The sequence below is a fragment of the Mauremys mutica genome, chromosome 4 (genome assembly GCF_020497125.1).
Source record: "Mauremys mutica isolate MM-2020 ecotype Southern chromosome 4, ASM2049712v1, whole genome shotgun sequence".
In the NCBI taxonomy this organism is placed as follows: domain Eukaryota; kingdom Metazoa; phylum Chordata; order Testudines; family Geoemydidae; genus Mauremys; species Mauremys mutica.
The window spans coordinates 42973893-42998343 of NC_059075.1; the positions used below are offsets into that span (position 1 = coordinate 42973893).

The following is a 24451-nucleotide window of genomic DNA, read 5'->3' on the forward strand; positions in this document are numbered from 1 at the left end:
GAGAGGTGATAGCAAATTCACATACAGCACAGGTGAGATTGCTACTGGAAAACTGTGTCTAATTCTGATGTCTAAACTTTAAAAATCATTGTGAAAAATTGGAGAGGATTCAGAGACACACTACAAAAAATTAATTTGGAGGTCTGGAAAATATGCTTTACATTGAGAGACTTATGAGCACAGACTTAAGAGGTATTAGATAAGAGTCTTTAAGTACCTACACTGGAAGTAAACATTAGACTTTATGGAACTCTTTAACCTAGCACTGGCATAACAAGGTGTAATTATTGGAAGTTGAAGTTAGATAACTTCAAACTGGAAACAAGACAACTTTTAAATAGTGAAACACTAGAACAGATTATCAAGGAAAATGGTTAGTTCATCATTATTTGGAGTCTTTAAATCAAGACTGGCTGAAAGTCAAAAGGGACTTAGGTGCCTAACCCACTTGGGCACTTTTGAAAATTCAACCTGGATGTCTTTCTAATAGATAGCATCTAACTCAACAAGTTATTGGTCTTGATAGTAGAGAAAAATTCCCTCGACTGCAGGAATCACTGGGTGAAATTCTATGCTCTGCATTATACTGCTATGACTAGATAAATTTATTCAGGTCATTATGCAGAACAGTTCTTTTGGATGAAATTTTGCATCTGCTATTGTGTAGAGGATTTATTGGCTTCTCTAAAGTCTGCAGCATAGGACTACAGGAATTCCTTGCTCAGTCGTCATGTTAAAGCTACTGGACAACAGGTGGTTATAGAGACTATCAACACCCTGATTCTATGGTTGGATAAAATTCTCCAATAGAATGTTTTGGAAGCTTGCTGGGATCATGAATCTCCAAGGGCAGACCAGCACAGTCAATAATCAAGATAGACCATTTACACTACTAAATTTTTTTTTCTATTTCCCCCATGTTAAGTACCCTCACAGCTTCTTGTCAAACTGTCTTAAATGGGCTATCTTGTTGATTATCACTACAAAAGTTTTTTTTCTCCTGATGACAACAGTTCATCTTAATTAATTAGCCTCTTAGAGTTGGTTGGGCAACTCCCACCTTTTCATGTTCTCTGTATGTCTATATATCTCCTTACTATATGTTCCATTCTATGCGTCCGATGAAGTGGGCTATAGCCCACGAACGCTTATGCTCAAATAAATTTGTTAGTCTCTAAGGTGCCACAAGTACTCCTGTTCTTTTTGCGGATACAGACTAACACGGCTGCTACTCTGAAATCAGATTTACTAGTTGTGTGTGATTTTCCATGCATCTTCCTTTCTCACATATTGGTAAATTCCTGCTAGTATTTCCTGTACGTTATCTAAAAAAAAAAAAAATCTTTCCTCTGTTCTTATGAACTAAACTCTTACACATGCATTGGTTCTTTTTCATTTTGACTACTCTAACCTCCTGCTCTCTGCCCTTGCTAATTTCTGTATCACTTACCTCCAGAGTATTCAGAATGCAACAGCTAAAGTCATCTTCAGGCACTCTTCATCCATGTCACTCCTTTCTTAGCTTCTTCTTAACTTTTATATTAAGTTAAAGTTTTTTGCCCTCATCTTTACAGATCTTCACAACCCTGCTTCTGCCTACATCCTAGATATTTGCAATGTTCTCATCCTCATAGTATCTGGGTTCAGTTAAAATATAGTGATGATTGAAATGGACAAGGAAAAGAAAAATTAAGATAGTAATATCTTGGGAATAAGAAATCCATATGCTTCAAGCAAACATTCACCACATCTGGGGGTGAGAAAGGAAATTATTGGCCTCCACACAGTACTGTACAATTGAATGGGTTTAAAAGATCAGCCGGCCTAGGAGCAGCTCCTTGAAGCATCACGTATTGGCAAATGCAAGAGGCATAATACCAGAACAGATGCAATAATTGTCTAAACTGATAAAGCAAATCCTGTGACCCTACTTGACAGTATTTAATACAATTCCATGGATTAGTTCAGATAAATTACCAACTTTTTTCCCTAAAGAAATTACAAGATTAGCCAACTCACCGAAGCATTTTCAGCTCCTGGGCAGCCTTGAGGATTATTTCATGCTGCCTTTGACTAAGGACCATTACCCCTCCAAGTGACTGTTCAGGGTCCAGGTTTGGCTCTGCTCCCAGCATGTCAGATGAACGTGGTGGTGGAAGGGGTGGATCAAGCTGATCCTCCAAAGGTCGTAGTCTGTCTGCTTCATCAGGATACCATCTATCCGACAACCGTTCCCTCTCCCAGTCAGTCTTTTCAGGAAGGTAATCTCGCTTCTCCCTCGATGTATCACGCCTCTCTGGATACTCTCGGATCCTCAACTCCCCCCTGTCTCGGAGGTCTCTGTCATAGAGATCTCTGTCTCTTTCCTCCCTCCACCGGTCCTCACGGTACCTGTCCAGAGGTGGAAGTGGTGGCAAAGGGGGAAGAGGAGGAATGTCCAGGTCATGACTCGGTGTATCTCTGTCATCCAGAGGTCTCAAGTAATCTCTGTCCCATTCTCTATCTAATTCTCGATCATAAATATCCACGGGTCTTCCAATCCTGTCCAGATCTCTATCCAACTCCCTCTCCCTGGGCCTTTCCCAATCATCCCACCAAGTGTCTCGTCTGTCAAGATCAGAAGACAAAGGAGGTAAAGGAGGAAGAGGTGACAGTGGAGGCAATGAAAGACGCAGTGGTAACCTGTCATCTCTATCATATGGATCCAGGTGATCATCCCGAATATCTGTGTCACGCTCTCTCCAATATCGATCTCTTTCCCAATCATCCAATTGCTCGCGCTCTAAAGGACGGGCATCTCGTCTATCCAATGAAGGTTCCTCTTGCATTCTCTCCTCTTCATGACTCCAGGGAGCCCTTGTTGGTTCCTCTCGATGATACAGAGATAATTTCTCTGAGTTGTCTCCTAAGCGGATTGGTTTATCAATACTTCCTGTTTCAGGCCTGCCCATTTCCCTCTCCCGGCTACCTGATCGCCTGACAGAACCCCTCTCCCGACTTCCTGCCCGCCTGACAGGACCCCTCTCCCAGCTTTCATCCCGCATGACAGGACCCCTATCCCGGCTTTCAGTCCGCATGACAGGGCCCCTCTCCCAGCTTCCTGATTGCCCCCTATCCCTGCTGTCTGCCCGGTCAGCTGGTTCCTTGTCTCGGCTGGACAACACCCTCTCCCGGCTGCCTGACCGCCCAACTGGCCCCATCTCCCAGTTGCCTGACTGCCCCTCTGGCAACTTCTCCCTGCTACCTGACCGCCTATCCAGCTGCTCCTCCCGGCTGCTCACTCTCTGGATCATCCCCCGGCCTCGGGTGGCTGCCTGTCTGGGTAATCCTCTGCCTCTGTTTGTTAGCCCCCTGCCTCGGCAGTCGTCCAGCCTGCCCTGCCCCCTGCCTAGGCCGTCGTCCAGCCTGCCCTGCCCCCTGCCTAGGCCGTCGTCCAGCCTGCCCTGCCCCCTGCCTCGGCCGTCATCCAGCCTGCCCTGCCCCCTGCCTCGGCCATCATCCAGCCTGCCCTGCCCCCTGCCTCGGCCATCATCCAGCCTGCCCTGCCCCCTGCCTCGGCCATCATCCAGCCTGCCCTGCCCCCTGCCTCGGCCGTCATCCAGCCTGCCCTGCCCCCTGCCTCGGCCGTCGTCCAGCCTGCCCTGCCCCCTGCCTCGGCCATCGTCCAGCCTGCCCTGCCCCCTGCCTCGGCCGTCGTCCAGCCTGCCCTGCCCCCTGCCTCGGCCGTCGTCCAGCCTGCCCTGCCCCCTGCCTCGGCCGTCGTCCAGCCTGCCCTGCCCCCTGCCTCGGCCGTCGTCCAGCCTGCCCTGCCCCCTGCCTCGGCCGTCGTCCAGCCTGCCCTGCCCCCTGCCTCGGCCGTCGTCCAGCCTGCCCTGCCCCCTGCCTCGGCCGTCGTCCAGCCTGCCCTGCCCCCTGCCTCGGCCGTCGTCCAGCCTGCCCTGCCCCCTGCCTCTGCTTACTGGTCCACTGCCTCTATTATCTTCTGGTTGAACCGGCCCTTTACCCTGGTTATTTTCTAATCCAGATAGTCCTTTACCCTGGCTATTTTCTGAAAGGGGTAATTTACTATCTGTAGATTTTAAGTCTGTATTTCCTGTTACAGGGGATGGAGGTACAGTAGGAGGTACAGTAGGAGGTACTGTTCTTGGAGGAACAGTAGACTGCACAGTTACAGGTGTACTGGGAAGTGGTGTTGGTTTTTGATTCTGAATGGGTGGAGGTTGAGTAGTTGATTTTGTCTCTTCTACTTGCTGTGCAGGATCCTGAGAACTCCACGTCCACTTTTTAGGCCCAGGAATGACTTTTTTGACTTCAGCTTTGGGTGGTTCCTGTTGAGCTTTTGTCAGGTCCTCAGTTGGCTGAACTGGACCAGAATTCTTTGCATCTGTATCAAAGGAAATTGGAGTAGACTGAGTTCTATTTGCCAACTCCTGGTTGACAGCTGCATCAGCAAAAGCTTCTCTGTTTTCTGTTCGGGACTCTGCTTGAGACTGCTGTTGTCCAAAAGGAGGTCTGGGCCCCCTCCACTGCGATCCACTTGGTCGGGAACTGTGCATCTGTGATGTACTTGGGGATGTATAAAACTGTGCTGCTGGCCCACGGGGGATAGTTCCCCATTTGCTTGAAGACCGTGCATCTGAATTCTGACCTTCAAATCTTGGCCTTGGCCCTTCCAAGTGCTGGCCTTCAAAACGAGGTCCTCTCTGACTTGGCCCTTCAAATCTGTCAAAGCCTCTTCCCCGAAGTCCATCAAACCTACAGGTAAAACATGAGACATATTTGAATGAACAAATTAAGTGAGAATTCTCTAGAAGATATTTTCACCTTATAAAACAACTTTCATGCAAACATCTCTGTGTGCCTCATAAGCAAATCCCATTAAATCAGTACAGAAACACGGAAAAACGCACTTCAATTTCACACTGCACAACTGAGAGTGACATAAGCCACTTGCAGACTCAGCAACCTCTAGGAAATAATATTAGATGAGCCACAAAATAATCAGTGTCATGCCCCACTGTTGCACCAATGTGTGAAGTTATGTCTGTGTGCTGGCTCATATCATCTGGGGCATCATTCATAGACATGTAATGGAAAAAAAATCCTGCTTATGTGAGAGCAGCAGCATTTGAACCACTCTCTATAGATGGTAGTGGCTGAAAGTGTACATTTCAGCCATGAAGACTAGTTCCAGGAGAAACGCTGACTTAAAATCTTAGCTGGAAATCAAGTATGTTATTTTAACATGTCTTGTGTTTAAAGCTCCAGACTGGGGCTCAGAAGATCTAGATTCTGTTTCCAGCTTTGTCCAGATTCAGTGTGTGACTGTGGGAAAGTCACAATTTCTCTGTCTCTTGATACTCCAACAGCAAAACAGTGGTATTTCCCTACCACACGAGGGTGTGGGCAAAGATAAATAAATTAATGTATGTGTAATGATCAGATACTATGGTGCTGAGTACTACATAGAAAAACCCATAAATAAAATATAATTAGATAAATAAAATCTAGATATAGAATTTAAAATATTAAACAGCAAGTGGAGCAAGCTTATGTTGCCCTGGTCTGGACAGCTTTATGTGTTTTCTGTTTGTAGAACTGTATTTTATTCACATTTAGTTCACCTACAACTATGGTGGCTCAAAATGTGGGGAACTCTAACAAATACAGCATGAAGTGAAAGGATTCATGCAACAGGCGCTAAAGATGCATATCTGGTCAAAAATCCACTTTTTAATTAAATGCCCAACTACTGAATCTCAAAACAGAGTAGATAAAATCACAGTATTTTACACAGGAACTTAAAAGGGACTGAAAGTCACATTACTCAGATGTTTGTAACTTACAATGTTGAATCTTGAACCAGTGCAAAAAAGCAAAAAGAAACAAGGCAGCTGGAGACTACAAGAACAATCAATTACAGGATCTTGTTTCTCAAAAAATTCCAGGGTTGGAAACCATTGCTTTATAGTATTGAGGAGAACACACACTGTGGTAAACACAACTTTCCAGTATTGTATATGATTGATCTATAATTCTAGTTCAGTGGTGGGCAAACTTTTTGGCCCGAGGGCCACATCTGGGTGGGGAAAATTGCATACAGGGCCAAGAATGTAGGACTGGGGCAGGGGGTTGGGGTGTAGGACGGGGTGCGGTGTGCAGGAAGGGGCTCAGGGCAAGGGGTTGGGGCAGAGGAGGGGTGCAGAGTGTACGAGGGGGCTCAGGGCAGGAAGTTGGGGTGCAGGGTGAAGGAGGGGTTCGGGGTGCCGGCTCCAGGCCGGCGCTGTTTACCTTGAGTGGCAGCGGTGTGCACAGGGACCACAGCAGGCTCCCTGCCCGCGTGCCGTGGCCCCACGCTGCTCCCGGAAGCAGCCAGCACCACGTTCCTGCTGCCCCTGGGGGAGGGGTAGAGGGCTCCGTGTGCCGCCCTTGCCTGTAGGCACCGCCCCCCGCACACACACCCCCAGGGGCCGCAGGGATGTGATGCCGGCTGCTTCCAGGAGAGGGGATGGCAAGCCCCAGTTTGCCCTCCCCTGCGCTCTAATAGTTTGAATTATCAGCTGCTAACAATCACTTTGGATGTGAAATGGGGGGTGATGGGAAATGATTGAGAACAGAATGATATTACTGTGAAGTCTCACATCCTGCAAGGGCTAGAAATACAGTATCTCCTTGCTTAACTTTGTAGTTACGTTCCTGAAAAATGTGACTTTAAGCAAAATGATGTTAAGCGAATCCAATTTCCCCATAAGAATTAATGTAAATGGGGGGGGGGGGGGTTAGGTTCCAGGGAAATTTTTTTCACAGTATAAGTTTTAAACAAACAATTCAATACTGTACACAGCAATGATGATTGTGAAGCTTGGTTGAGGTGGTGAAGTCAGAGGGTGGAAGACAGTGGGATGTTTCCCAGGGAATGCCTTACTGCTAAATGATGAACTAGCACTCGGTTGATCCCTCAAGGGTTAACACATTGTTGTTAATGTAGCCTCACACTCTACAAGGCAGCACAAATGGAGGGAGGGGAGACAGCATGGCAGACAGAGATAGAGACACACACACACCGTGTGTGTGTGTGTGTGTGTGTGTGTGTGTGTGTGTGTGTGTGTGTGTGTGTGTGTGAGTGTGAGAGAGAGAGAGAGATGTGCATTGCCCCTTTAAGTACGTTGACCCCACTTGAAGTACATTGCCTTTTTAAGTTGAGACAGCAGCTGCTGCCAGCAAGCTCCCTCCATCCTGAGTCCTGCTGTGTCTCTCCTCCTGCCCTCACTCTATGAAGATGGGGTAAGTGGGTGGTAGGAGCAGGGCGGAGGGGGACACCCTGACACTAAACCTCCCGCCCCCCCCCAGCAAGCAGGAGGCTCCTGGTCTGCTTAACTACAGTGATCGAGGGTTTGAATTTTTCACACCCCTCAGTGTCAATCTAAATTTTAAGCGTAGACCAGCCAGGCATAAGATAAACACAGTGAACAGTGCACATAATTTATTTTCAAAACCCCATAAAACAAAACCCACTATGCTGCACACACAATTTCCCCTAGGGAGAGATGACAAAGAATGAAGCACATGACAGATTTTCTCACACTGTTTAAAGCACAACTGGTACTATGGTGATGACAGCAGTATAAAAATCTGTATAGATGAGAATGTGTGTACACTAAAGGAAAAAGACCTACCTAGGACCTCTTGGTCCTTCGAAGTATGTGCCTCTGGGTGGGTCTGGAAGCAATCCACCTGATCTCACTGGTTTATCTTGAACGTTGGAGGTTGGTGGTACATAGGTTGAAGATACTGTAGAAGTAGTTTTCAGTTCTCCAGATGCCGGTTCAGATGAGACAGAAACAAATGGCACAGCTTGCTTACCCAGATGAACTTGAGAGTTTCCTTGGTCTGAAGAGTCAGTAGATGTAGTTATTTCAGAATGACAAGATAAAGTTGCAGATGAACCAGGTATTTTAAATACAAAAGAATCAGGGATAGGAAGCAGAGCTGGCCTGGTTGTCTTAGTGGACTGGAAAACCTGGAGACTGGATGTTGGGGGTTCAAATGAATTAGACAACTGAGGATCAGAAGACAGAGGTGGGGGAACCTGCGGAGGGGCAACTGAAGGCAAAGATGGAGGCATAACAGGCTCGCCTCCTTGAGAGGTTTGAGAGCATGGAACAAAAGGCGGTGGCAATGCAACATTCCCAGTGTATTGATTCTTCACGTTTTGAAGCGAGTTCACTTTCTCCTGCAGATGGGACTGAGTAGCTTTCATCTGTCCCTGCCATGTTTTCCACTGTTTCTCATACTCCTGAAGCTGATCTTTGTGAGGATAGGTCTGAAGTTGATCCTGCCATCCTTGGAATTCACGCTCCCATTCTTTGTGAAGTTGTTGAAACTGTTTCTGCTGCGCCTCATAATGCTGCAGCTGCATATCCACTGACATTGTCTGCAAGAAAAAGAGACACAAAGCCCTGAAGAACACAGCTTCCAGCATGCAATGCTCTGTATCTATCCGCAGGCTGGCCACAATGCAGGTCTGTAGTCGCCCCAGGCCATACCTCCAGTAGCTGGAATCTGCTAGGCCTTGTCCCAGGCCTGGTAAGCAGCCAACTGCCAACAGCCCTGGCCTGGGCAGTGCCCCGCAGGCTCAGTAACTGCAGTGGGAGCAGGATTGCTGGGCATGGATCCCGAGAGGGGAGTGCAATTTGGTTCATGCTTAAAGGCCAGGGGAGCAGGTGAGGGTCTTGAAGCCCTCGGGGACCTCTCTATACAGTTAATAATAAACTAACAAAGCTCTGGTTGTGAAGTTTTAGTTGGGGATTGGTCCTGCTTTGAGCAGGGGGTTGGACTAGATGACCTCCTGAGGTCCCTTCCAACCCTGATATTCTATTATTCTAAATGCTGCAGAATATATTTTAAGTTCCTTCTGAAGCCACATGCTTGAATATCACCCTCTGTCCCAATCCTCAGCAGAAGCTTGAGAGAAAAGTTACATAGAAACAGAAGCAAACATATCCTATCTAGTATAGACATATCCTGTTGAGTATATCTCTAACCTATACATTTTAGTGACAGATAAGGGCAAACACTTCCATACAAAAAGCCCACATCATTCAAGGTGGGGGGAGTATAATTAGCAACAGATTACTTCTGCACACAACCAAACTATTTGGGGCTATTAGTAGAATATCCTCCCTCCCTACTGAATCACAAATCAATCCACAAATATTCTAATATATGTAGCAAGCAGCCTTGTTTCCCAAGCTCTTCAATTTGTTTCTCCAAGCACACAGCAATTCAATTTAAATGCACTTTCCTTCACATTCGAGAGCATTGAGTAAACTGCAGTAGTGCTCCAAGTTTGGGCTTATCAAACTTGTTTATCTAACAAAACAAACTAAGAACAATCTATCATTAAGCTTGTAATAAAAGTTAATTAACCTACAACAGTCACTAACTATTCAATATATTTTATCTGTACCTACATCTATATCTGAATTGCTGTGGCCAAACTGCAAGTCTCTTTTACCCTGCCTTGTAAAATCACGAAAATGTACTACCCTAGGAAGGATGATAATTATTTTACCTGTCTCTCTCACCAAGCTTTCCTTGGGGCAACTGGCTGCAATATACTTTTCCTTTATCTAATTACTTTCAGATCCTTGAGTGCTAGGAGTGGCAAACACCCACACAATATATATCATTCATGCAGAGTCACACTATTTGCAACATAAAATGAAAAAGTATTAAAACAGTATATTTTATATAAAATATGAATCAACAAGGGTTCGCTAAGAGCTGTGCAAGAAAAAATGTGATGGCCTAATTATCATATTTTGGCTCTCCCCTTTCAATATTGCCATAACCAGTCAAAAAGTATAGGAATGCTGTATCAATGGTCCATCCAATTCAATGTGGCCAGCTCTGAATCAGTTTGGGTCAAACCAGTTGCCTCTCTAGCCCTATATTTTGTCTCTGAGAATGAGCAATGATGCATTATTAGCATTGTGGTAATGACCAGAGAATCCAATCAGGATTGGGACTCTATGATTGTAGCTGCTGTAAAAAACAAAAACAAAAATCTCAATCACTCACACTCACACAAAAAGACAGAGTGGTCCACTGGATAGAGCACTGACTGGGAATTAGGAGATCATGATTCTGTTCCCAGCTCTCCCACAAACCTGCGACCTTGAGTGAGTTACTTTACCTCTCAGTGCCTGTTTCGCTTCTTACTCTTTGTCTGGTCTGTCTTGTCTATTTAGAATGTAAATTCTTTCAAGCGAAGAGTAACTCTCACTATGTGTATGTACCACTCCTAGCACAATGGGGGTTCAATCTTAGTTGGAGTCTCTAAGTCAGACGTGGGCAAACTACGGCCCGCGGGCCACATCCGGCCCACAGGACCATCGTGCCAGGCCCCTGAGCTCCTGGCCCGGGAGCCTAGTCCCCAACTGCTCCGCTTCTGTCCCCCCTCCCCCATAGCCATACAGCTGCGCGGGCTGCACTCTGGCCTGCTGCTCCCCTGGGCAGCTTGAGGAGCACAGCTGGCTCTGCCACTGGTAAGGGGTTGGGTAAGGTAGAGGGGTCTATGGGGGGCATTCAGGGAGGAGGGGGTGGTTGGATGGGGTGGAGGTTCTGGGGGGGCGGTCAGGGGATGGGGAACAAGGAGGGTTGGGAGTGGGAGTCCCGGGGAGCCTGTTGGGGGGCAGAGATGTGGATAGAGGTCGGGAGGGCAATCAGGGGACAGGGATGGTTGGATAAGGGGGTGGGATCCCAGGGGGCAGTTAGGGGTGGGGGTGGTCAGGGGACGAGGAGCAGAGGGCGGTCGGATAGGGAGTAGGAGTCCTAGGGGGGCTGTCAGGGGGCAAGGGTGTGGATAGGGGTTGGGGCAGTCAGGGGACAGAGAGCAGGGATGTTGGATAGGGAGTGGGGGTCCCAGGAGGGAGTGGTCAGGGGACAAGAAGCAGGGGGGGTTGGATGGGTTGGGGGTTCTGAGGGCAGTCAGGAGGTGGGAAGTGGGAGGGGATGGGGCCCAGGCTGTTTGGGGAGGCACAGCCTTCCCTACCCAGCCCTCCATACAGTTGTGCAACCCCGAGGTGGCCCTCAGGCCAAAAAGTTTGCCCACTCCTGCTCTAAGTGCTACTATAATAATTTGGAGTTTTTTAAGGGCAAAAACCACCCTTTTCACAAAGAAAATGGGAAGGCACAGGCTCTCCCCTAACCCCCAACAATCCCACGATCTGCTTAATTACCCAACACCATCCTACTGACCCCAGCTAGCAATAATCTTGTAGTCTGAAGCATGAAGATTTACAACAATTAGTTTTATCTGAATTTGCAATTCTTACAGATGTCTAATCTATTTTTAATCTTACTAATCTATTTATATCAATAATATCCTTAGGCAATGAGTTCCACTATTAGGGGGAGGGATAGCTCAGTGGTTTGAGCATTGGCCTGCTAAACCCAGGGTTGTGAGTTCAATCCTGGAGGGGGCCACTTAGGGATCTGGGACAAAATCAGTACTTGGTCCTGCTAGTGAAGGCAGGAGGCTGGACTCAATGACCATTCAACTGGTCCCTTCCAGTTCTAGGAGATAAATAAATTAATGGAGATATCCTATTTATTTATTATTTAGTTATACTTTACTTAAACATGTCATTTATTTTGGCTTTTACATTGTCTTTTTGAATATCCTCTTTTTCTTGTAAATTTACTTTTTCAGAGTAAATAATGGCACTCAACCAGCTTTTTCTGTTCCTGCTACTTTAAGTTACCTTTTCTTTTCTAAGCTAAGCTGTCCTACTGTAAAATTTTCAGACACCCAAGTCCCATTTTCAAAAGTAACAGGCTCTTAGGAGCCTAAATTACTCCTTAGATGATTTTGAGAACTTTATCACATGTCAATAAATAGTCTTTTAATTACTCCTCATATGAAAACTGCTCCCATCAACGTCTCTAAATATTCTTGTTATTCTTCAATTGAGACTGGAAAGTAACTTCTCAGGGAAGGGGGAGCTAAGTCTTTGCCCATGAACAAAGATTAAAGAGAGAGCAAGGCAAACAAGTCAGCCAGAAGAAATGATTATACTACATACTTCTTATCAGACCATGAATGTTACATCATGCAAGAGGTATACCAAATCCCAGTTCCTCAATGACTAACCTGGGTGGGGGGTGGCTGTTGGATGATCTGTTGGTACTTCTGTAGGATCTGTTGCAGTTGGGCATGCTTCTGCATTATTCTCTGATACTGAAAGCCAACTCGATGGTGTGGATGCTGCTGCCACTGAGCTGCTGCCACCTGCAACTGCTGCAACCTCAAATCTTCCTCAGAGTCCTCAGGAGGTTCAATATTCAGCTAAAGATAAATATAATTATTATAACTAAGGGAAAGCTCATTCAAGCACAACACCTAAACAAGCACAACCAAATTCACAGAAGTTTCATGGCAGTTAATAATTCTGTGACCCTGCATTTTGGTGTTCTGACTCTCTGTGACACTATCAGAATAGATAATTTTGTTTATCTTCTTCAATAAGGGGAATAGTTCAACACAAAAATCAGATTTGTGAGAATTTGCCTGCATATTCTAAGTAAAAATTATCACCAAGCACATGGGCAGAAAGGTTTTTGGGCAAAACTTCTTGGTTATTATGCACAGACTATGACCCCATCTTTAACAAAGGAATCATTATCTTCCAAGGTCTGGAGAGGAAGGCAAGATCACCACTTTCCTTTCCAGCACATAACAGGAAAGTAATCTGCATCTCAGCTAAAAATCGGAATGGTTAAATCAAAATCCAAACTATTCCAAAATTCCGGTGTGTTTCGATTTAGTATTCTGGTTCAGGCCTGAGCTATTAAGTTCAGCTGCATGTCTGGATACAAACTTCCACAAAGTCCTGGGGATAGAGGCACTACATTGAATGTGGGATACTAGCTCAGGCACATCTCTAATCCTGACTGCAAGATTTATACAAGCAGTTGCAAAGGGAAAAGGTACTAATACCTTCCAATTCAGCAAGTAGGATTAGCAAATCATACAGTGAGACAGAGGTAAAAATCTTGAACACTAACACAGAAAAGTTATTCAGGGATTTCAGGTTAAGGAACTAGAGAGCACGGGATTAGCTAATTGGAACTACAGTAATTCATTCATTTCCCTTATCCTATTTTCTTTAAAATAATTCACCTTTGCTGAGATATGTCATCTGACCTACTGGCACCAGAGACAAATACGGTTCAGAATCTCCGAACACTATTCACTTCAGCACGGCAGGGAGCATGGGTCCCAAGAGAAGAAGTCTTTCAAATCTGTAGTAGGAGGACTCTACAAACCCAATCTGACCATGCAAAGAGACCCTACTCATCACTTAACAAAACTGAGGCAGCATGTCGCTGAAAAAAAAAAAAGTATTAGTTCCAAATCCGCCAGACCAGGAAGATGTGTACCCAGACCTGTCTTTTCCAGCTGTAAAGTCTTTTAATTGGGAGGCAATATGGGCTAGTGAATAGATCACTGGACTTGGGTTCAAGAGATTTGGGGTCTGTTGGACTCAAGAGATCTGTGCCTGGCCTGCTGGGTGATCCCAGGTACCACACTTGCCTTCTGTACTTCAACTTCCCCATATGTAAAATGGAGATAATGATACTGACCTTCTTTGCAAAATGCTTTGAGATCTACTGATGAAAAGCACTATATAAAGTCTAGGTATTATTATTCAGACCCAGGCAGGAGGAAAACATTTTTTTTTAGAACGAATGTCCCATATGGAATAGCATCTCTGCATAGCCTACCTTAGGTTCAGTAGTTGAGACAGGAGGCTCCTCTTTTTTGGAAGCTGGTATTAGGGGCTCGTTAAGCGAAAGCGGTTCAGACTGCTGATTAGGAGCAGTCACTTTCCCTTCTTCTTGCTGTATTCTCTGCTCAGGTGCATCCTTCACTACTCCTGGACCCTTCGGTTGCTGCTGTCCCTGCGCATGTGCTTTTGCCCTCTGCTGCAGACTTAGCAAGTGTTGCTGGTACCAATACTGCTGCTGTTCCTATAATATACAATAAGTTTGTGAGAATTACAGTAGCAACCAGGTTTAATAGACAAAAACGGATAAAGATAACCTGCCAAGATAATCAACGAAATCTGGCAGAGAAAACAGTCTCCAGAGAAGTGTTTATGCCTGTTTCATAGTGATAACTCACTTCTCTACCACCATTACAAAGAAGCAATAGAAGTCAAAACCCCTTATCAGGATTCAGGCACCACTGTCCTAAGGTGCTATACAGACATGAAGGAAGATGCAATTCCTATCCCATAGAGCTTAAAACCGAAGAAGGCAAAAAACAAAAAGGAGAGAAAGGTGTTCAACATATGAGCTAAGGGATTGGGGTGAATGGACTTGTTAATTCCATTTCATTATTTTATTAACAACTTGTTATATTTATTTATTATGGAGCTCAGATGGGGTGGGATAATAGGAAAGTTGGATGAGGAGAATTAGTAGGAGCCATGGAACAGGGAAAAGGAAAGGGGGCAGAAGGACACTGAAGGAAGAAATGCACAGAGGAAAGAAAGGAGAGGGACAAATGGAGAGGACCATAAAGAACGGGAAGAGTGAGGATGGCAGCAGAGAAACTGTGAGGGAGAGATGTGGAAGGAGGCTGGGGCAAACAACCAAGCAGACCAAAAACAATACCCGGAGTTCAGATTATAAAAAGCTGTCGTCTAACCTCACTGGCATCTGGGAGCTGAAAGATAACCAGACGAGGATACCAGAAATAAGACGACCAGCTATGGAGATAGTCAAACTCCTAGCATTAAGTCCTCAACTTTAAATATGTTCAAAGTACAGGTGCTTTATAGCTGAAAGGCTTGTCCTTTGGAACATTGTTCCAGAAGGTCTGATGGCATATTCTGACATTTAGACCTTCTTTGAAGGGGATAATGCTGGAGAATTTCCTCTGAATTTTCCAAGATCTTCACTTTCTCCATATGTGTCATATAGACAAATGGATCTGTATTATCCATTATAAATCCCTTTTCTAGGTTTTGTAACCAAGTAGCATACATCTCCTCCAGGTTGAAATAATGGTAAGGAATAGCTTAGTCCTCAAATATTTTTATACATTTTCAAAATAGTAGGTAGCTCAATAATTATACCTCATCAGGATTTTCACTGCCCAGCCCCAAATATCAAGGATAAAGCTGGAAGAGACTTCCTACTGATTATGGTTCTATAATCTGCACACACACTAAAAACTCAATGAAATGCTGTGAGCTCAGATTTAAAATAAGAAACAAAAGGAACTAAATTCCAACTTTATAAATTCAGAATACTAAACGTTTACTAAAAACATATACTGAAGTCCCATTGATCAAGAGAATTTATATAGCTTTTATAAGAACTCTAGCAAAATACAAGGGACAGAGATTGGTATTTTATAGCCATAAAGTGAGGATATGGAAAAGCTTATCCTAGAACTCATGGAATGGTGCGGCCTATGAAAGCACAAGCTCAATTAGCAATTTCCCCTCTTCTGAAAATCTGTGACTGTCCCACATCTTTCATATCCTTTCTGTTCATCTTTTCGACCCACACACTGTGAAAAAGAGCCACTTCTGAAAACCCAGCACCGGAACAGTAGAGAAGCCAACAGGAGTGACAGTTTATTTTTAAATGCAGGTGAATGATGCCAGATGAGATAAGACTAAAGTTTCAAATTCATCTTCAAAATAGGTATAAAATAAGCATGTACAATGCAAACTTCCTCCACCCACATACCTTATGCCTGAATTAGAATGGCCTATTTCTAGTAGTGAGGTGTGAAATGGACGAATTTAAAGAGCAGATCTATGCAGAAAATCACTTCTCTAAAATGACATTTTGGGGACTATGTCTATGATAGGAGATGGTATCATTCTAGATCCTGCCACTGACCTCTGCCAATATCCTTCATAATCAGGATTCAGATCAGGATATGACATAGAGAAGCTTTCGTGGCTATGGGTGGAGGACAAACATCCATACTTACAGCATGGGATCTCTCAGCAGCCTTCAACTCCATGTTGCATTAGGAGTTGCTTTTGCATTCAAGACCTAGCAGAGGCATGCAGAACAGCACTAAGTTGGATTTAATCATTCCTTTCAAAAGAGATGTCACATAAAGTGATTTTATATAATAGTGATGGCTATGACATAGATAAATAAAAGAGGACAGTCATGATAGACAACTGCTCCTGTGCCCCAAAAACCTAGTCACTTGTGAACTCATCCTATGTCCTCTCCTTCTTAACATATAGATTAATCTGTAGGAGAGGTCATACCACCACATAAGCTCCAATACCACCAATATGACGACACTCAGCTGTAAATCTCCTTCACAGCACATGAAGCCAGAACCACTTTATGTCCCAGCATCTGACTGAGGGCTTGTCTACACTACCGCGTGTGGTCTATCTAAGATACGCAACTTCAGCTACGTGAATAGTGCAGCTGAAGTCGATGTACTTAGATCTACATACCACGGTGTCTTCACTGCGGTAAGTCGACAGCTGACACTCTCCCGTCGACTCCGCTTGCGCTTCTCGTTCTGGTGGCGTATCGGAGTCAACGGGAGAGCACTCAGCAGTCGATTTATCGTGTCTATACTAGACGTGATAAATCAACCCCCACTGGATCGATCACCGCCACTGATACGGTGCATAGTGTAGACAAGCCCTGAGAGAAGTGAATGGATGGAAAAAAGAGATGTCTAAAGCTCAGACTTGAGCAAAACAGAGGAGATACTGGTCAAGGATACGTTTCAAAGAGATGGTGGGAACTTTAGTCCTCATCTTTGAATGAGGGCTTCTACTCTTCTCCCAGTGTCAAGGTGGTAACTATTCTTGGAGTCCTACTGCAATCACTGTTACTCCTATACACAAGTAATGCAACAATATCAAGCAGCTTCTTCTTCCATCTTTGACTAACTAAGGGTTTATACCAGTGATACTGAGCCTCAAGTCATTCAGGAGCCAAATTACCTATCAAAAGAGTACCCAAAAGAGCTACGGTAGTGTGAATTCGTTGTTTCATTTACTATAGTGTTATTCATATTTAAAGAGTATGACAGAGAAAATACTAGTATACATATATAATTATATATTACTTTCACAGCAAAGTTCACAGTGCAAGTTGATAACTTAATTTGGTTAATAACATAGTAAAAGCATCCCTGATTGGTGAATTATTAACTCACACAGTGTTTTAATATCACAAGCTGCAAAGAGCCCCAGGAGACACATTCAAGAGCTGAAGACTGAGTATCAGTGGTTTATACCTGTTCCTCTCAGGGGAGGATCTCACCACAGTGAAATAGATATCACCTTCTGGTCAGGTTAAATTACCATAACACAACTTCTACCAAATGCCAACTGTGAAGGTGACACAGAAGCACTGCCTGGTATAACATACGGCAGCCTCAGTCTAACTCAAACAAGGAAAACCAAAGAAGCACATGTCGTCAACATACCATTTGTTCCACTGACTCTCCACTTAGTTCTGTATCCATTTCAAAACTGAGGACTAGGTTCTTAAAACTTTTAATGGCCCACCAGGACAGCAAGACTCTATGCAAGCAGTGTGATTGCCCAAGTCCAGGATGAGAAACTTGGGGGTCTTGGTCACTACAAAATATCAGGATGAATCTGAGAGCCTTTAGTGCACAATGCAAGGACAATCTTTTTATGCTGCAATTCCTTTCCCAAGATGGTAAAAAAAGAAAAGCCAGGTGATGCTCATGGAAGAAGATAACAACAGAGATGATAAGCAAGGAAGAGGAAAACAATACAGCAGTCCAGAACACAGGGCTATGAAGCTTAGGTATCCTTCATGGGAAAACGTACATAATTTTTGTTTAATTTTGCACAGAATATGCACCCAGATACCAAAGTGAATGGTATACAATAAATAAATTTAGTAGATACTTCACTTATTAAAGCTATGTCTACACTAGAGAGCTTACAGTGTACGGTGACCGGATGTCCTGATTTTATAGGGACAGTCCCGATTTTTGGGTCTTTTTCTTATATAGGCTCCTATTACCTCCCCCACCCCCACCCCCGTCCCGATTTTTCACACTTGCTGTCTAGTCATCCTATTACAGTGGCACAGCTGTACCAATGCAGTTGCACTGCTGTAAGCTCTCTCATGTAGCCACTCTATGCTGACAGGAGAGAGCTCTCCTGTCATAATAAAACCACCCCCAACGAGTGGCGGTAGCTATGTCAGTGGGAGAAGCTCTCCCATCGACTTATGTCGGTGTAAGTTATGTCGCTCAGCGGGGTGGTTTTTTCACATCCCTGAACGACATAAGTTATACCAACATAAGTGGTAGTGTAGACATTGCGTAAGTGATGGGTTGTCAAACTGGGTTTTGGGACCCCTCAGGAGGTTATTACATGGCGGCGGCGAGGGGGGAAGGAGGGGACGAGATGGCAACCTCTATCTCAAACCCCGCTTTGCCTCCAGCATTTATAATGGTTTTAAATATATAAAAAAGTTTTTTTAATTTATAAGGGGGGCAGGGTCTAACTCAGGATTGTTATACGAAAGGGATCACTAGTATCAAAGTTTGGGAACTACTGGCCTAAGTGTTTCTGAAAAGATACACCTCGCCATAAGGAGACACAGGAACCTTATTTTTACTGTGCTAGGCTGTGCTGCAAAATGTGTCACATGGCATGGGACTGTAAACGACGATCACACACAGAGATCTGTCAATGTTACACAGTGGAAGAAAAATAATGTAACAAGTAATTACAAATTGCAATATGTTGCATAATCTACTTAATATATGGGGGAGGGAGAGAAGCAGCACTCTATTTGGCTATGGACACTGTTACTACAGGAGATAATCAGAAAATGATCTTCTGCCTAGACTAGATTGTCATTAATTAAAAAAGAGAACGATTTCATAACTCTTCTTCTGCACATCAGTAGAAGTTATAATATTTCAATGTTCAATCTTTACAACCCTTTACAAACTTTCTTTTTAAATTAACACTTAATTTTGTACTGTATCAAATTCAGCAAACTACAATAATGCAAAGTTAGGGCAAAAAGTCAGAAAATGCAAAAGGTAGTGATGATTATTCAGCCACAACTCTGCTCCTCTAAGTATGCATTGCAATAATCCATTAATTATGACTATGTTATTTTATATGTATGTATGGTTATCAAAATAATTATTGTATTGTATTATTTTAAAAATAATATAGCATAATGAAATTACAGACTATCATAATGAATAGCAACAAAGCAAGGTGGGAGGGTGTTAACATTTAATATTCAACCTCCTAAAATCCAGCACTTTTGGGTGCTCAGTTATTCAACCAGAATACTGAATCTACATCTAATTTACTATTTTGTTTTGAGGGGAGGGAGCTTAAAGAAAAATGAACACAAGAGGAGTCCCCATTTCTATACAAGTAAAAAACCAGCTAGTGCCTATCAATACCATTATGTCTGTAGGTGGGCACTTTTATAAGTGTTTTTAACAGTAAAACGTATATTTTTCACCCTCACCAAACTCGAAAACTTTTTAAAAGACTTTCCTCAAGTGCTTCATAAAAGTTCACCTTTAGGAAGAGATCAAGCATGAACACGTTTAGGCCAAAGTCTGACAATTTTTGAAAGCTGTACGCATAAGGCATCTAGGGTCTACAACAGAAATACTTTTGTAATCTTAACTATTGCAAATATGGCCAATTTGCACTGTTATATCATTTGTGTTGATAAACAACTGAAAAAATATTACTATAAGAGAAAAATTAAAACAAGAAACTATGCAAAACAAAACCAGATGGCAATCCTACAATGTACCAACAGACTGCTGCACTGGTATGGAGGGCCCAATGAAGTCAATAGGGTTCTGTGCAGTTCATCTGCACAACATACTTTGCAAGATCGGGGCCTTAAAAGTCTGAAAAATCCACCAAGGGGATAAAGTTCAGTCAAGGCTGAAACTTTATTCTTTACACATCCCATTGTGCTTGGGAACTGTTGGCTCTTGAAAACCAAGTACTACAGAATACAAACTGTACATTCAATGGGAGTTTATGGAATTTTAGTCTTATCTGTACCATTCCTGGCTTTTGTGAGCTGAAGCCAAAATATTTTATTTAAACATGATTCATTTATTGTTTCTCTATTTTATCTGCCTTTAGTTGAGCATCTTTACAATTCACACTACATCAGTAAATGATCAGTTCCCATCACTACCTTTTCTAAACCGGAGCCACACTCGGCAGCAAAGCACAGGTTGGACACTTTGTTCTTACCTGGGGGGTCATAGTGGAGGGGTCTGGTTGTGGGGTGCTGTGCTGGTCAGAACTGTCACTGGTGTCCTTAGCAACGCTCTGCACTGCCTCTTGCTGAGCAGGAGTGGAAGGGGGCAAGGATGACTGCGATGCACTAAAGTGAGATTTAGACTGAGAAAGGGATGGTGTCAAACTAGCCTGGGTTGGTTGGGAAAGGGATGATTGGGAAGGGGACAAATAAGATTGAGAATGTGTCTGATAGGACTGGGAGGAGGGTAAATAAGATTGAGGGGCAGTTGATGGAGGGGGCTCCAGATAGGATGGTGGCGGTGGCTGGGAGAGCTGAGAATGGGACAAATAAGACTGGGGTGGAGGGGACTGGGAAGGGGGTGGCTGGGTCGGGGGAATATACGGTTCAGACTGGGCTGGGGGGATATAGGCCTGCGAAGGGGGTGGATAGGCCTGCTCAGGCGGTGGGGGCGACTGTGGCGGAGAAGACAGCTCCATGTCCATGGGCACTGGGGAAGAAGGCAGGTGTTCCCAGTCGCTGTGGGGCTGAGGCGGCTGGAGGGTCTCATGCTCTCGAGGCAGGGGAGGCGCCGGGGGCTTGCAGACCTGGGGGTCCCGGGGTGGGGGCGGCGGAGGCGGCTCGCGGTGCTTGAACTGCTTCTGGTAGCTGCGGACGGGGGGCGGCACTGGCGGCGGCCAGTCAGTGAAGGAGCCGGGGAGAGGCGGAGGGGGCAGGCCCGGGGGCGGCGGCCCGGGCGGGGGACCCCCCAGAAGTACCGACTGCATCTGTTTCTGGTGCATTTGCTGGAGCTGCTGGAGCTGGGCCAGGTGCTGCTCCTGCAGGCTCAGGAAGCCCGAGGCGCCGGGCGCGGGGACCACGCCGGGGCCCGGGGGCGGGTAGTTCGGCGGCGGGACGGAGGGGGGCATCACGGGCGGGGGTACCGGCAGCGGCGGGGGCGGTATCGAGGTAGGGGGCGGCGGGTAATGCCCCGCCGCCCCGTACAGGCCCCAGGCCGGGTACATGGCGGGGCCGGGTCTGAGGCGGCGGCCGAAGCGGAGATCGGAGCTTCCACAGGCCGCAGCGAGTGGCGACAGCAGCAGCGCGTGCGACGCACAGTGCCTGCGTAGTGAGGCTCGTTGGACCTCCAGGACAGAAGAGTGGCATATTGGAAGCTAGAGTGCCCCCAGCCTGGATCATAGAGAGGGGCTCGCTGAAGCTAGAGCGCCACCCACCGATCAGCCCGGGCTATAGCGTGGGCGGGCACCGTCGGAACAAGACGGACAATAGAGAGGTGAACTAAGTGGGACTAGAGCGTCGCTGAAACCCTGCTCTCTTCTTCCCTCATGTCGGCTTGGACAAAAGAGAGGGGCAAAGAGAAGCTAGAGCGCCGCTCAGAGGGAGGCGATCGGCCTCCATCTTGTTTTGGGGGCGGGTGGAGGGGGGAACAACAGATTCGAGGCCTCCCCCTTGGCGCGTGTGGGTCCTTTCGCGGCCAAGCTTTTCAGCCTTCCTCTCAGCTGCTCCCTCCCATGCGGGGGTTGCGGGGGCTGGCTTCCCTCAGCGTGCCCGCCTGCCCCTGGCGATCCTCGCTGCCGTCGGGGCGCCCTAAGCCTTCCCTGGGAGACGGGTCTCCAGTCTGGTGAAGCTCAGTGTCAGGGAGGTTCTGCCTCCGATTGCCTCCCCTCACCTCCAGCCACCAGCACGGTGCACGTCGCGGGACTGCGTGCCCTGGCCACACACAAGTTCAGTCACAAGCTGGCATCACATGAGGGTCCCAAAAACACAGTCCTTGCCTCCATAAACTGAGAGATGCTCTGCTAGTCCTAGCTATAATGACCAGCAAGCATCATCTCTGGCAGGACAAATTGAGAACCATAGAAAAAGCCTTGAACCCTTAATTCTATTACTATGCGGACAGAATTCAGATTACAGTGCTTGTGTTTTCTTAGCAGACACCAACTGTTAGCTTGAGATTTACAACTGTTTAGCAACCACAACTCCACTGCCTGAGGGCTTGGCTTCCCTGAAAATTAATTTGAATTATAACTCGAGTGTTGTTGGGACACCATTTCAGATTTTTTGGGGGGAACAACTTTACTCCTGATTCCCGGGGCTACTTGGGCATATGAAAACTATTTTATTTTATTTTTTGGCATATTCTGAACAGTTCTGAGCACACAATGGTGCCCAATTAATACAAATCATGACAATAATCGTTGACTTTATGGACTCTAGATTCAATTTTGTTCTTTGTTCTGGAATTGGCCTGGGTACAGATGAAACCCTAAGAATTTGAGGCATAAACACATTTGATACTCATATGACACTTTCTCATTCCTTCCTTTTTTCAAACTCAGAACAAAAAATGACAAAATAAAATGGTTTTCAGTTAAATGTAAAATTGCACAGCGGGCATTATTCTACAGCTCAGCCTGAGGCAGAACCTGCCATCCCTTGGCGGTTAAGCAATCACCTCTCATCTGACTCTCATTGTCTCTTTTTCTTCATCCTTCCTGACTTCTCTGCTGTCAACCAGGATCCTTCCCAATCGCCTGGGACTAGACAAAATTATATGATCTTCAGAAATTTGACTTAGTTTGGTCTAAATTGGGTCTAAGTAATCACTGCAGGGTTTTACCTTAATGCAGCAAAAAATAGAAATCTAGGGTTTCACTAAAACAACAAGGAGTCTGGTGGCACCTTAAAGACTAACAGATTTATTTGGGTATAAACTTTCGTGGGTTAAAAACCTCACTTCTTCAGATGTATGGAGTGAAATTAGTTACAGGCAAAAATATACCAGTATATACTGGCACATGAAGAGAAGAGAAGTGGAGAACCAGTGTTGACAAGGCCAATTTCAGTCAGAGTGGATGTGGTCCACTCCCAATAATTGATGAAGAGGTGTCAATACCAAGAGAGGGAAAATTGCTTTTGTAGTGAGCCAGTCACTCCCAGTCCGTATTCAAGCCCAAATTAATGTTGTTAAGTTTGCAAATTAATTGTAGCTCTGTAGTTTTTCTTTGAAGTCTGTTTTTGAAGTTTTTTTGTTGAAGGATGGCTACTTTTAAATCTGTTATTGAATGTTCAGGGAGATTAAAGTGTTCTCCTACTGGCTTTTGTATGTTACCATTCCTGATGTCTGATTTGTGTCCATTTATTCTTTTACGTAGAGACCGTCTCGTTTGGCCAGTGTGCATGGCAGAGGGGCATTGCTGGCACATATCACATTAGTAGATGTGCAGGTGAATGAGCCCCTGATGGTGTGGCTGATGTGGTTGAGTCCTGTGATGGTGTCACTAGAGTAGATATGGGGATAGAGAAGGCAATGGGGTTTGTTACAGGGATTGGTTCCTGGGTTAGTGTTTCTGTGGTATAGTTGCTGGAGAGTATTTGCTTCAGGTTGTGGGGCTGTCTGTAAGCGAGGACTGGCCTGTTTCACAAGGTCTGTGACGGTGAGGGATCGTTTTCCAGGATAGGCTGTAGATTGATGATGATGTGCTGGAGAGATTTTAGCTGGGGCTGTACATGATAGCCAATGGTGTTCTGTTATTTTTCTTGTTGAGCCTGTTCTGTAGTAGGTGACTTCTGGGTACCCATCTCACCCCTAATCTGTTTCCTCACTTCCCCAGGTGGGTATTGTAGTTTTAAGAATGCTTGATAAAGATCTTATAGGTGTTTGTCTCTGTCTGAGGGATTGGAGCAAATACGGTTGTATCTTAGGGCTTGTCTGTAGACAGTGGATCGTATGATGTTTCCTGGATGGAAGCTGGAGGCATGTAGGTAAGTATAGTGCTCAGTAGGTTTCCGGTATAGGGTGGTGTTTATGTGACCATCACTTATTTGCGCTGTAGTGTCCAGGAAGTGGATCCCTTGTGTGGACTGGTCCAGGCTGAGGTTGATGGTGGGGTGGAAACTGTTGAAATCCAGGTGGAATTTTTCAGGGGGCTCCTTTCTGTGGGTCCCTATGATGAAGATGTCATCAATGTAGCGCAAGTAGAGGAGAGATGCTAAGGGCCAAGAGCTGAGGAAGCGTTGTTCTAAGTCAGCCATAAAAATGTTGGCATACTGTGAGGCCATGAGGGTACCCATAGCCAGTGATGAGCTGCCAAATCGTAACAACCGGTTCCCTATAAAAAGTTCTGATTTAAGG

General features: G+C 45.2%; 1 protein-coding gene across 1 annotated transcript in view; it reads right to left on the minus strand.

Annotated features, from left to right (window-relative positions):
- The window catches only part of YLPM1 (YLP motif containing 1), a 64257-nt gene extending 42881 nt beyond the window's left edge, over nt 1-21376 (minus strand). The window contains exons 1-6 of the mRNA XM_045013886.1: nt 20310-21376; nt 13792-14037; nt 12158-12352; nt 7677-8434; nt 3851-4755; nt 2020-3421 (exon numbers count right to left, since the gene is read on the minus strand). Of these exons, the coding sequence (XP_044869821.1) occupies nt 2020-3421; nt 3851-4755; nt 7677-8434; nt 12158-12352; nt 13792-14037; nt 20310-21320 (4517 nt within the window). The 5' untranslated portion in view covers nt 21321-21376. The remainder of the gene's footprint in view (nt 1-2019; nt 3422-3850; nt 4756-7676; nt 8435-12157; nt 12353-13791; nt 14038-20309) is intronic.
- Between the last annotated feature and the right edge of the window lie 3075 nt (nt 21377-24451).